Source organism: Protopterus annectens, chromosome 14.part0 (genome assembly GCF_019279795.1).
Source record: "Protopterus annectens isolate FY-2018-M chromosome 14.part0, PAN1.0, whole genome shotgun sequence".
NCBI lineage: Eukaryota > Metazoa > Chordata > Ceratodontiformes > Protopteridae > Protopterus > Protopterus annectens.
In genome coordinates this window covers 353,575,749-353,589,024 of record NC_056748.1, presented here as the reverse complement: position 1 = coordinate 353,589,024, position 13,276 = coordinate 353,575,749, and the positions used below count along the sequence as shown (strand labels likewise).

The window sequence follows — 13,276 nt, the reverse complement described above, 5'->3', positions numbered from 1 at the left end:
TGAGACAATGCAGCGCATGTATACTACAACCTGATCAGAAAACAATGGCCCAAGACTTTGATGTTCTGGCCGACTGAGGACAACCTGCCAGCAGATTACCCAAATGTAATGACTACAACAGTGAATACACGAACATCTACATTTATGGTAAGTGTACACAACTGTACATTTTTGGATTTGTTCTTGGAAGAGGTTCGAGAGGAGTCCTTAAGGGAAGCTTAAGAGGCTTGTTTTGCTACATGTTTAAAACATGAGAAAATATCACAGTAGTGAAGATTTTATTGGGGCAGCACCGTAAATGCAGTAGCTAGTGTTTGTAATCCATGCACAGCTGTTGCCCGAATAATAGCAGAGCAGCCGGGATTACAATGGGGGGGTTTAGGGTATTCAGGTGGGGCCTGCGACTGTTCCTCCTACCCTCCCTTGCCGTTTGGGTCAAAATGGTCCCACTGTGAATCACTAATATTTTATTTCTGCTGGTTAAGTCTGTCATATTTGGGTTATGGAGGAAATAAATGAAAAGAGTCCTTTGTTGCACATTAAAGGACCTCATTGGATGGGTGAATAGATTAGAGTCAAGTAGGAGAATGTACTTGTAATTCTACCCATGCATGTTTACAGTGTAGGGTTTGGGTAGTGGTACTAGGAGGCTAGTCCTGATGCTCAGTGGTCTCACTTTGAACAGTGATAGCATTTGGGATGGTTGGGCATCTTTCACATTTGATATATTTTTGGTTATTTATTTTGATAACGAGATTCTGCACTAAAAAGGTAAAAAGCAGAGCGAGTATTGATTTTAAAATGTTTCTTCACTTTGGACATAACTTGCATTTCTTGTCCAAGTACTTAACCGTCTAACTTAGAAGTCCTGGTTATGGTGCAAATTCATAAACATGAATGTGTTGCTAACATTCCACCTGCTTTTACAGCTGTTGCTCTGATAATGGAAAAGTACCTTTTTTTCTTGTGCAACTTGGCACGTCTCCATTGTAGTCAACATTGTCTTGGTCTCGTCCCATGCCAGAAGTTTGCTCCTGGCCCAAATACCAGAGTCTTTTCATTGTACCCCCAGCTAGTGGTCATATGTCCAGACGTGGTATGAAACTGGTATCATCCAGCATTATCTTAAAGCCTTTTTTTCAAGATTAAGGGGGTCCTACTGCCCTGAGCACATGTCAAGGATCCTGAGCGAAAGTGAAGAAAGGAAGGGTTAAGGGAGGGGGTGATGAGTGGGGGGAGGCTTAGGTCCACATTGACTCAAGGAAAGGTAGCAAGAAAAGAGGGGATGGAGGGTGGGAAAAAGGGTACAGCAGCACTGATCTACTCAACATCTGTGATCATGGTAAGTGGAGAGAGCTGTAACATGTTCAACATTTCCCCTTACCCACTATACCTTTCTCCTACCCACTATCCAACCCCTCTTTAAAACTCCCAGAGATGTACTATGTATTATCGCATGTTACTTACCAACTCACTGCCTACTCCCCACTGTCCCATCTATATCCATTAATTCTCCCATAGACTAAGTTGAAAAGCTTTCCCTTAAAATGTCAATGCACCAAATATGAACTTGTCTGTATTCTCTTCCTTGTTTAGTTTTCCTTCTCTTATCTTGAGTACATCTTCAAGATTCTCTGTTAAACATACTGTATGAGCAACCATCATGTTATCTGCTATACTTTTAATTGCATGTCTAAATCTCTGTGCTTATGTAAATGTCTTAAGTAATCCTGTTCTGCTACTTTTTTCTAAGTGAATTTGTAAACCACAGTGCCCCATGTTAAATGTCTAATGGGTACTTTTCTGTTAAAGCCCAACCACTTTGTGCTGCTGTGAAGTGAAGCCGTACCCCCTCACGCTGTTATATTTCCAAGGATTCATACACTACTGAATAACTAAATTAAAGTTTCTGAAGATTTTCTATTCTGAAAGTGACCTGCTTTTCAACTGACGCTTGTTAAAGTTTTTAAGGGCATGTTCTACCATTTTTATGATTAAAGGTTGAAATACCAATGCCTTGAAACCGCACTAAGGGATTGTAAATTTGTAACCAACCTGTAGACATAGCTTTCATCCTATCACCTCAAGCAACATATCGGGTACATCTTGTAAACGTTGCTTGGTAATTATTTTGCCGGTATAAACCCCTACAAGTTCGCGCTGCCAGTATTTCATTTTGTGTGACCAGTACATCTGTAAAACTGACAAGTTTCTGTTCTGTTAGGTGTACAGTAACGTGTTGTCATACCAGAAATAGCTGAACTACACTGTTAGTCTTAGCAGTTGCGGAACGTTTTCTTTACACACAATTTCAAGTTATTGCACACGCACAACTTCCCGCCGGAGGTGGCCATAGAAGCAGCTTCTGTTGGAGAGCTCAAGATCTTAATCACTTGTGATCCCACTTGCAATGTAAAATCATTCCGTTCAATACGGGACCAGGTACATTCACTTTTGTTTCCGTGGAGAGGTCATTTCCAGGCTAGTTTTCCTTTGAAGGAACTCGGTCCTCTGATCTCATCTTACTAGTTCGTTGGCAGGAGGCCATTGATTTGGTGAGGTACACATTCAAAAATATTCACACTGAGACACTGCTGACTAATGAGCGTGGCAGACACGTCACCCTTCAGCTACACCGCCAATAAAAGGCAGTCTGTTAATTCACTCTGGCATGAAGGAGCGAATTCACGTTTCTGCAGCGTGATGAATTGGTAGGAGTTTAACAGAAAAGTACAGTCTAATGTGTGTAGTATGTTAGCAGTTCTAGAACTTTTCTCTCTGGGCTTCTTCTGAGTACGGACATCTCTGTCCAGTCGGACCTCCCCAGGAAACAAATGTAAAATAAATCATAGTGAGTACTGCAGTACTGATTCTTGTAAAGACTCCCAGAGCTCTTAAGAGGGTGGTTGGACAGCGACATTGGTTGGGGACAACAGGTTCCAAAGTATGGCAGAGGTGAACCTAGCTGTTGCTCTTGAAATTGACCTAAGGTGGTAATGTTTGGTGAATATGTAATCACATGACCAAGAGGCAGTCTGTTGAATGGCTTTCATGGGCACACCTTTTAAAAATGTAGTGGTGGATTTCTGACTGAGCTCTGACTTTACAAGGAGGAAGTTGTATCTCATGGTGAGAGTACAAAAGGCGATGCAGTTGGCAATCTATTTAGAAATGTTTTATGTCATTGACTTACCTTATTTACTCTGCAGAAGTTGCAAGTATCTAGTTTGATCTGTTAGATTTTGGGTGAGTAATACCTCAGCTGTCTGTGTATGTATAAGAAATGCAAAATCTTCTCTCCTTTGCTCTGTGGATTAGGAAAGAACACAGGAAGGTGAATGGCTTGATTCAAAATTCTGAAAACCACCTTTGGTATAAAAAATGAATTTGTTTTAAGGGTATCCCTAATCATGTGAAAGATTAAAAATGACTCCCTGCACATAATGGCTTAAAGTTCAGAGACATACTTGGCTTTAAGTGAGAGCTAGAAGCAGAGTAAGTTTTCCATGTTAAAAGCTTGACGGGAACTGATACTTCTGGGTCAGATGGTGGCAATGACTTTCAAGTCCCAGGGAAGAACATGTTCCTTCTAGGTGGCCTGAGGTGAAGAATCTGTGTAGCTGGGGGATATCCCTGTTGGAATCGTACATGGCCCGTTCGGTGAAATAAAAGGTTTTAGTGGACTGACAAAATATTTGCATGGATAGGAGAAACGTGTAAATAAATGTCCCAGTATATCCTTGATCAGCCCATTGGAGTTATTTATATCCAAAATGTAGAACTACTATGAGAATGTAAGGTTACACTAAAGATCCTCTCAGATGAATGGGCTAGTAAGTACCTGTGAACATATTAATAACTTGCACTTTTTTTTTCCAGCACCTTTTGTAAGAATTTCATATCCAGCATTGGAGGAATTCAAACTTTGATTATTGGCTGGTCCTGGAAATTCACAGCTTTCCCCCTGGAGTGTCATGTAAAGTTTGTAACCAGACCTGCACAGGTTTGCGTCTGGGAAGATAATCTAGACAGTAGCAATATTTTAGTACAAGTCATATGTCATGCAGTGACCTCCTTCATGTACTTCTGTAGTGAGTTACCCCATTCTGGTGTTTACAAGCAGTGTACAGTTGGAGATTAAAAAGCAGGGGATGATGCTGCAAATGTAGCGATTGTTAAGTTGACTGTTTAAATGTGCATTCTATACCTGCTGAAGACAGTAACTAAAAGTAAACTTTTCTTTAAAACTTTTGGTATGTGCAATACAGTGGGAGGGTATCTAAGCAGTAATTGACGAGTGTGAGTATATGGAAGAGTTAACCGTGTTTGGCCTGGTATGATTAAACAAACTAGATTAGTCCAGATTTCAGGTTTTGCTGAATTCCGGACTGTGGTATAGTTTCCTGTGTTGCCCATATCCTTACTTAGGAGGAAGCTTCTCTGTTCACCAGTGAGAGTGGGGAGCTTTGAGCAGCCTATCTGTCCCTGGAGGAGTGGTCTCAGCCCTGAAACTAGTAGCTTATTGGCCGTTTTGGGTCAATTCACATCTCTTTTCAGTTTCCCTGCTTTAAAACCCGCATTTGCATGGTTTTACGCATAGCGCAGCATCGGGCAGCGCTGCTTAAACGGGTTTAAAGTAATCCCGGCTCCACAAAGTCTGCTCTTCACTTTTTCCTGTAGAACTGTTCTAAATCTCAAAGAAAGCACTCTGTTTTCATTCTAAAGCCTTGCAGTTGCTCGTATAAGTAATCTTATAAGTAAGCACTAATAAACTAAAGCACTACACCCTCTTATACTCCCTTTAAGTACTTGGCTCCCTATTGGTCCTTTTTGATCAGTCAAAAAGTAGTTCCTTGTACTATTCTGGCATGTCCAAAAGTCAGTTTCGGGTTTACTCTCCAGTCCAGCTGGTGAATCTGGGAATCTTGAGGCAATGTTACAACTGCCTTATGTACACAGACCACCCTCTCCTCCTCCCAACAAGCTCAAATATATGTGAGAGATGCAACTAGATAACCAAACTGGAGGCTGAGCTCTCTCAACCCAGTACTGGCGCAGTCAGGAGGAGAAGGTAACAACACACACCACAAATCCAGTCTCACATAGACCTATCGCAACAGCAAACCAAACACATAAACGCACAAAAACATGCTCTGAGGCTCTAAGTAAAAATCTGCCCAAGCAGCAGAGACCTCCAAAGCAGACATCCAAGCAACCGCTACCCCACAACAGTACCCATGTATCTCTCAGTTCACAAAGTCAGTGAGCCCCACAGTCATGGCCCTTAAGGCTAAACAACACACCTAATACACTTGTAATAGGTGACTCTATTATCGGACACACTGATGTCCCACTCACCAGGCTGAACAAGAAGGTCACTGTAAGCTCCCTGTCGGGTGTCAGGATCCGCCACATAGCACAAGCACTCAGGTCACTCCAAAGCAAGTACAAATATGACTCCATCATTGTCCATGCTGGTGTGAATGACCTGAGACGTACCTCCCTGGACTACATGAAAAGAGACATAGATGAGCTCTCTGATCGTATAGCCCAGGCCAGTATGACCCTGACCTTGAGTAGCATCAGACCTCTCAACTGTCCTGAATTACTCTGTTTTTACCGAGTTTTGGGGTCCAAATGAAGGGGTGCCACGATTCCAGAGTGGCATCCCTTCATTTCCGATTTCTTTGCTTTTGTTTTTTTAATTTTCGCGCTGTCTGAGCTGATGTCATCACGTGCGCGATGACGTCAGCTCCGTCAGCACTACCAGCCAGTCGGAACAGAGCTCATTGTGCTCACGTCATAATTTCCGATTGGCTGCGAGCAGGCGGGAAGTACTTTGAATTGTTGCTGCCGATTGAAGAATTCTGGCTTTGCTGCCGTTTCGGACAGAAACTCGGGAAGTGCTTTTGAATTGTTGCCGAGAATGCTGGCTTTGCTGTTTTGGAGTCTGACAGAAACTGCTGACTTTGGTGCTGCCTGCCGTTTTGGACAGAGAATGCTACTGAGAGGGACTTTGCTTCTGCTGTTTTGTTGCTGCCGCCGTGCCGAGAGAATAGGGACTTAAATCTGCTACCGTTTACTGACTAGGTAAGGAACAAAGGGTGTGTGTGTGTACGTACATTTTTTCTGCGTGACTAATGACTATTTTAAACTGGTTATGTTTATGTATACTATATTCATCTTCCCTTTGTGATCCAGGTGAGTCGAGGCTAAGGTCTGAAAGTATTTAATTTCTCTGAATCACATGAATGATTGATTTACCTATTCAAGGTCACAGTGAGATAGAGCCTATTCTAATAACAATAAGCATAATACACTGTAGACAGGACCTCAGTTAGAAAAGTATTGGGTCAGTGTAGAGTAATCAGCCCAACTAACCACAATGTTTTTAGAGTTTGTAACAAACCAAGAGATCTGCAGAAAGTCCACACAAACACAATGAGAATATGCAGAGTTGCAGAATCCACAATGCAGATGACTAGTGACACCAGCAATAAGTGCCAAACCAGGGCTGGTTAAATTAACTCTGCCATTGTGCCATGTTTGTCTGTTATATAGTTCTAGATTGCGTTAGTGCCATTCTTAATCAAAAGATTTATAGTTAATTGGTTTAGGCCTTTGCAATTCTGTCATGCCATGTTTCTTTTCTTAGCTGGTTTTATGCATTAGAAAACCCTGTAATAGCAATAAGCCTCCTATTAGTGAAAAAAATCACAATCAAGGCATCCAGCCATTCATCCATATTTCAAAAACCTGCTTTGTCCTTTACAAAAATGTATCCAAGAAACCAGTGGAACAAGGCATTAGAGCTCATTTTGGACATAAGGGTCCCCTCTAAGACAGAATGCACACTGCCAGTCTTTCACACACTACATGCATACCTCTGGATGTGGGTAAGTTTGAGAACTAGAGCACTCAGAAAAAAAATAGATGGATGCAGGGAAGATATGTACATTCTGCATAGGGGAAACCCCAGCTGAGAATTAACCACAGAACCTGTTGCTGTCCACAGTGTCACCCCAGCTAAACCATGGAGTTGCTATTTCTTCAAAATGACAGACTTGCCAGTGAAAGCAATTCAGGAAAATGGGGTTAACAAGAAAGTACCAGCCAAAAATCTTCCCACTGCAATTTATATCCACTTGTAGCTGTGCTAGAAATAAAATTAAATGAGATTATTAAAGACCAAAGTGAATGCTACAGTATGTGGATCAGTCATGAGTGGAAGCTTGTGGTTTCAGTAGTCCTGTGAAAGGTCAGATGTCTAAAGCCTGCTCATGGTTCCATATTAATATATCTGTTTCTTCTGGGGGCTCCTAACTTGGCCATTCTTGCTATGATGCCTCGCATAATTCTCTAATTATGTTTAACTTATTCAATTGCAACAGCAACTCTGTTACACACACAGTAACATTTTGTTTTCCTTTTTTCTTCAGTTCTCTTCCAGTGTTACATCAGTAGTGCTGGGAGAAGTGACCACATCCATAAAATGACATCAGAATAAAATGGAAGTGCAGTAACTGACCATTTGTATTTATGTAGCTTAATTAATGTTTAATAGGATGTTAGTTGTTTTACTGATTGTTTGCAACTTTTACCATGTGTGTGTGTGAATATGCCCCCACGTAATATACCTGGTGGCTAGAGGTATTTAGGCTCAAACCCTGTACCTTTGGTACAGGGTAAAAAGAGCCTAAAGTCCCTAGCCACCACCATTTTTCAGTTTTGCCCAGATTTTTTTTTTTTTTTTTTTTTTTTTGAGTTGAGAGCTATGGTGACAATAGAATTTGTATTCCCCCATTATTGGCTTTGTTTGTCCAGGTTTTTTTGTGCTAAGAGGTTGAGAGCTATGGTGAGAGGTGAGAACTGAATTCACTAAATGATGGCCATTAAGTTTCAGTCTTCCTATCGTTTAAACTGCTGAGTTAGCATAGTGGTATGTTGCAATGACTGTAGTGTATAGTGTCCTGGGTTTGACTTGCTAGTAACATGCATGGTGGTAACACAACATTTTAGTCTAGCAACTTTGCAAGATTATACAAGCAATGTTTAAAATGTGTTCCTGGATTTTGATCTTTTGTGCACCCCCCCCCCCCCCCCCCCCAAAAAAAAAAAAAAAAAAAAAAAAAAAACTGAAATTGAAAATAAGTGTAAGATGCCTATGGCTTACACTACTGTCATTCAGTTTATAGTTTGGGTGTGGAAACAGACGATCTGAAGTAGGAACTTCATTCGTCAGCAACCTGTGGGATACGGATCTGATCTCGTATCCGAGCCGGCAACTTCTAACATAGCAGAGTTCCGAGCTCCTAGCTCCTCTCCCTTACCCATGATCCCCTGCCTGTTCTAACTGACCTCAGATCTGCTTTGCCGCTCTTCAAGCAACAGCTAGGTTCAGAGCTCTTGGCGTTTTGTGAGGAAAAAAGTTTTTTTATTTTTTCTTCTGAGTGAAAGTTTACCCTTTCTCCTTTTTATATATATATATAACATACTTGTTTTAATTTAAGTATAATTCTCCCTCCCCTGCTGGTCGTAGCATGTGTGTGACTGAATTAGGGGCCTAGTGAGTGTGCTTTCCTGCAGTATGTCGGAGGCCCCTAAGGCAATTTTTTCGAAATGCACCGAGTGTGGTCACAAGCTTTCACCGGCTGATGGCCACACTCGGTGCGTTAGGTGCTTTGGGGTTGAACACCTCTCTTCGGGTTGCACGATTTGCGCGGTGTTCAACCCCAGGGCACTCGAGGATCGAAGGTCAAAGCTAGTTCTGGCGGGCCTTCTACCCCCCAGACTCTGCTTTGGCCTCCGGTGCTTCGGTGCCCGCTACCCCCCTGGTAGCGGTCACCCGGTGGCCTCGTCGAGGTCCACTTTTAGCATGTCTGATGCGGATATGGACCGGATGATGAGGAGATTCATCCAGGCCCAGATGCAGATGGGAGTGCTCTTGCCCCCCCCCCCCTCTGGGGGGGAGCTCGACCCCTTTTTTCGCTCCTATAGCTCCTTCTCCGATCCGCATTCCGGGCTCGGAGCAGAGCCACGTTGGATCCGGGGGTAGGTCGGATCCGACCTCTGAGCCGTGCGCCGAGCTTCGGATCCGAGGGATTCGGTGTGTTCTCGGCGCCGGGTCCGATCCCCGCTTCGGATCAGAGTGGGAGTTGGATCTCTGATCCGTCTGAGAGCGGCTCCCCCTCTGCTTTCGCTGCAGTGGAGAGGGCACTGTCGAGTGCTTCCAGGCCTCCGGTCCTAGCTTCGGCTCCCTTCTGCACTCCTCATCTGGTCCTGGCTCCCCTCATCCGGCCCTCTGGGCAGCCTGCCTCAGCACCTTTAGGAGTTCCAGTGGAACAGGTTACAGCCCGTGAGGACTCCTCGGACAGCCCCCCCGAGGAGATTCCCCACAAGGCAAAGTGCAAAAGGAGGCACATAGACTCCCCTGAGAGTCTCACAGAAGATACGGACTTGGATGAAGGGGAAGGCTCCCCGAGATCACCCCCTGAGGATGTCTCCTTTGGAGACATCATGGAAATGCTCAAAATCAGAGGTAGGTGGTCTGCCCCCAAGGCTTCCTCTGGCGAGTCAGTATTCCTTGAGGCGTTCGAGGCAGGACCATCTACCTCTTGGGTGTCCCCTCCACCCGACCCCCTGGCGGATCTCATATCCTTTAGGGCTTGAAAGGAACCGGACACCGTAGAGCCAATCCCCATGCGCCCAGACAAAATTTTGAGCCCCCCTGCAGAGAGATCACATTGGTGCAGAGGTCCCCCTGTGGATGCCATGTTGGTGGCTGCAGCCACTAAGAAAGAGCTGGCTCAGGAGAGCCCCACTGGTCATCCTCCGAGCAAGGAGTCTCGTGCGATGGACCATCTTGGGAAGCGGGCCTTCAGTTCAGCGACCTTCTCTGAGGGCCTTGAACTATATGGCACACGTTATTAGGATGCAGTGGGACCTAATTAAGGAATACGCTGCTTCCCCCCCCCCCCGGGTCCATGTCTGAGGGAGACTAGGATTTGTACTCTTCCCGAATGGCCACCCTCCGCTCTCTCGAATACCTCTATGCGGCTTTTGTCTCATGCTACAGAGGGAGCTGCTAGAGCAGGCGGAGTCGGGCTTGTCATGAGGAGACAGGCCTGGCTCAGTCACTGTGACTTCTCGGAACCGTTTAAGGCGTCATTCGCGAATGCCCCTTTGATGGTTCTGCACTGTGTGGCAAAACCGTTCGTGACACTCTTGTCCAGAGCGAGAAAGACGGGAAGACCTTGTCTGCCATCTGAGTCCGCTTCTCTGCGCCCCAGAGGTCCTTTTCCAAGAACCAGAAGGGTCAGAAGAAGATGTGGTTCCGAAAATCGCATCAATCTCAGTCTGCTCAGGACAACCAGTCCTCTCGTGGCAGAGGAGGACAGGGAGGATGCCGCCCCAGAGGCAGAGGGGGTCCGAGGAATTTTGGGTCCAGAGAACTTTTCTCTGAGAGGCCCACGCAGAACCCCTGAGGGGTTTCCCGACTGCAACACTCTGGAGGCAGTCGGGGGGGCGTTTTTCGAAGCACCTGGCAAAATGGGAGTCCGTAACAGATCGCTGGGTGCTTCGCATTATATCCAGAGGTTACCTAATTCCCTTCATAGCCTACCCCAGAATCAGAAGCCTTCCCGACGTCCCACCCAGTCAAAAGAAGGCGGCCGCTGCAGAAATTCAGCAGCTTCTACAAAAAAGAGCCATCCAGCCTGTCCCCCCCCCCCCCTCCAGATAAAGTCGGATCAGGGTTTTACTCCAGGCTCTTTCTGGTGCCAAAAAAGACTGGGGACGTTAGGTCCATCTACCTCTTTCCTAAACCTGGCGGTACCCAAACAAAAGTTCCGAATGGTCACGTTGCAATCCGTCCTCCCCTTATTGCGGGAGGACGACTGGATGTGCTCTATAGACCTCAAGGATGCGTACTATCACGTTCTAGTGGACAGGTGTTCCAGGAGGTTCCTCCGCTTCCGGCTGGGAGCCAGTCACTTTCAATTCAGGGTCCTCCCCTTCGGTCTCACCTCAGCCCCCAGGATGTTCACCAAGGTCCTAGCAGTAGTAGCGGCCCACCTGAGACTCCAGGGAATTCGGGTCTTTCCATACCTGGACGACTGGCTCCTCTCAGCCCCAACAAGGCATCTACTTTGCTTAGGCAGGGACTATTTTCTCGGTCTGGCTCCACTATTAGGATTAACCATCAACATGACCAAATCCTCTCTCATCCCTACACAGATGCTAGATTTTATAGGGGCAATACTGGATTCCAGACAGATGCTTGCGTTCTTGACTCCAGATCGACTTCGGAACCTGATGTTACACGTGCAGGCCATTCTTCATCTGCAAACTCCTTCGGCGGAATTGATTTTGAGGGCCCTAGGATCTATGGCGGCTGCAATCCGTCTGCTACCATTGGCCCGGTTGAACATGAGGGTTTTACAGTGGACCCTCCAGGTACAATGGTCCCTGTCTTGCAACCCTCTGTCTCACCCAGTTTCCTTAAGCAAGGTTTGCAAAAAATCGCTCCTGTAGTGGCTCCAGTCTCCCAACCTCCACACGGGCCGTCCCTTCTCACTACCTCCACCAGTCAACACAGTGACCACAGACTCTTCTCGCCTGGGGTGGGGGGCATTTTTCAGGCAGAACAGTCCAAGGCACTTGGAACGACGTAGAGACCTCTTTGCATATCAACGTCCTAGAGATGAGAGCGGTGCTTTTGACGTTGCAAGCACTACACAACTCTCTTCCGGTAGGGACATTTGCAGTATAGACAGACATGTCGGTAGTCTGGTACATCAACAAACAGGGGGGAACTAGGTCTTACCCCCTTTGCCGCGAGGCCATGAGTGTGTGGGAATGGGCGATTTCCACCAACCACTTTCTCATAGCAACGCACATTCCGGGACGGTCCAACATTTTAGCGGACAGGCTCAGTCATACTATCCTGACTCCTTCCGAGTGGTCTCTCAACCACCGAGTGGTAGAGCAAGTATTTGCCCGATGGGGGTGACCTTGTTGCGATCTTTTTGCCTCTCCTTCAAACACAAAATGCAACTATTACTTAGCTCTGATTCCCCCCTCCGGGCAAGTCCCCGAGAGACTCTCTAGTTCATGCTTGGCCTCCCGGTCTGCTTTGTTGACCTTCCTCTACCCCTGATGTTGAAATTGTTACAGAAAGCCAGGCAGCTGGGGAGCAGAATGATCCTCATTGCCCCATTCTGGCCTCGTCAGACGTGGTTCCCTTACCTATGGGCTCACCTAGTGTATCCACCATGGATTCTGGATCCCATTCCAGATCTCATCTCTCATCCTCTCGGTCTTCCGACTCCGAACCTGGTCAACCTCAAGCTGACTGCTTGGTTGCTCCAGTTCCACTCCTCATAAGGACTCCCGGGATCTCATCACCGGTCAAAGCCATTCTTGTAGCAGCTCACAAGCCTTCCACCAGGAAGGTTTTTCGGAGCAAGTGGAAACGCTTCACCATTTGGGCAAAACACCGTCGTTTAGACCCGTTTACAGCCCTGATATCATCGATTCTAGATTTTCTAACCTCTCTCTTTCACCAGGGGGCTAGTTCTTCCACAGTCAAGGTACAGCTGGCAGCAATCTCATACTACCATGTGGGGCAAGAGTCTGGTCCTATTATCACTTCCAAACTGTGTAAGACCTTCCTCAAGGGTACCTTCCTCCTTAGGCCTCCAGTTAGAGGTGGTACCCCCATGGGATTTATCCTTAGTCTTGCAGGCCTTGACTGGTCCCCCATTCGAACCGGCTGCCACGGTTGATCTCAAATTTCTCTCTTGGAAGACCGCCTTTTTGGTGGTCATAACTTTAGCCAAAAGGGTATCGAAATTGCAAGCCCTTTGTGTCAAACCACCATATTTGGTTTTTCACCCGGATAGGGTTTACCTCAGAATCAACCCGTCCTTTCTACCCAAGGTATCTTCAGAAGCGAACATCAATCAATCCATCAATCTCCCAGTGTTTTTCTCCAACTTTCATAACAAAGGAGAGTACAAGCTTCATTCCTTGGACGTACACAGACAATTACGTTTTTATATCCACGGAACTGCTGGTCATAGGCAATCCGATCAGTTGTTTATCTCCTTTGCCAGAAAAGTAATTTCGGAAAATCAGTTTCTAAGGTTTCTCTCTCTAGATGGATCTCGAGTTGTATTCTGTTAGCATATCAGAGTTCGGGGAAGGCCTACACCTCAAGGAGTCAGTGCTCATTCTACTAGGGCCGTTGCCACTTCTGCGGCCTTTCAAGCTAGGG

The 13,276-nt window shown here is 45.8% G+C and overlaps 1 protein-coding gene across 1 annotated transcript in view; it reads right to left on the bottom strand.

Moving 5' to 3' along the window:
• The window catches only part of LOC122788660 (nucleolysin TIAR-like), an 859,280-nt gene extending 857,783 nt beyond the window's left edge, over window positions 1–1,497 (bottom strand). Inside the window, exon 1 of the mRNA XM_044055556.1 lies at window positions 1,468–1,497. Within this exon, the coding sequence (XP_043911491.1) occupies window positions 1,468–1,497 (30 nt within the window). The remainder of the gene's footprint in view (window positions 1–1,467) is intronic.
• Window positions 1,498–13,276: the final 11,779 nt, after the last annotated feature.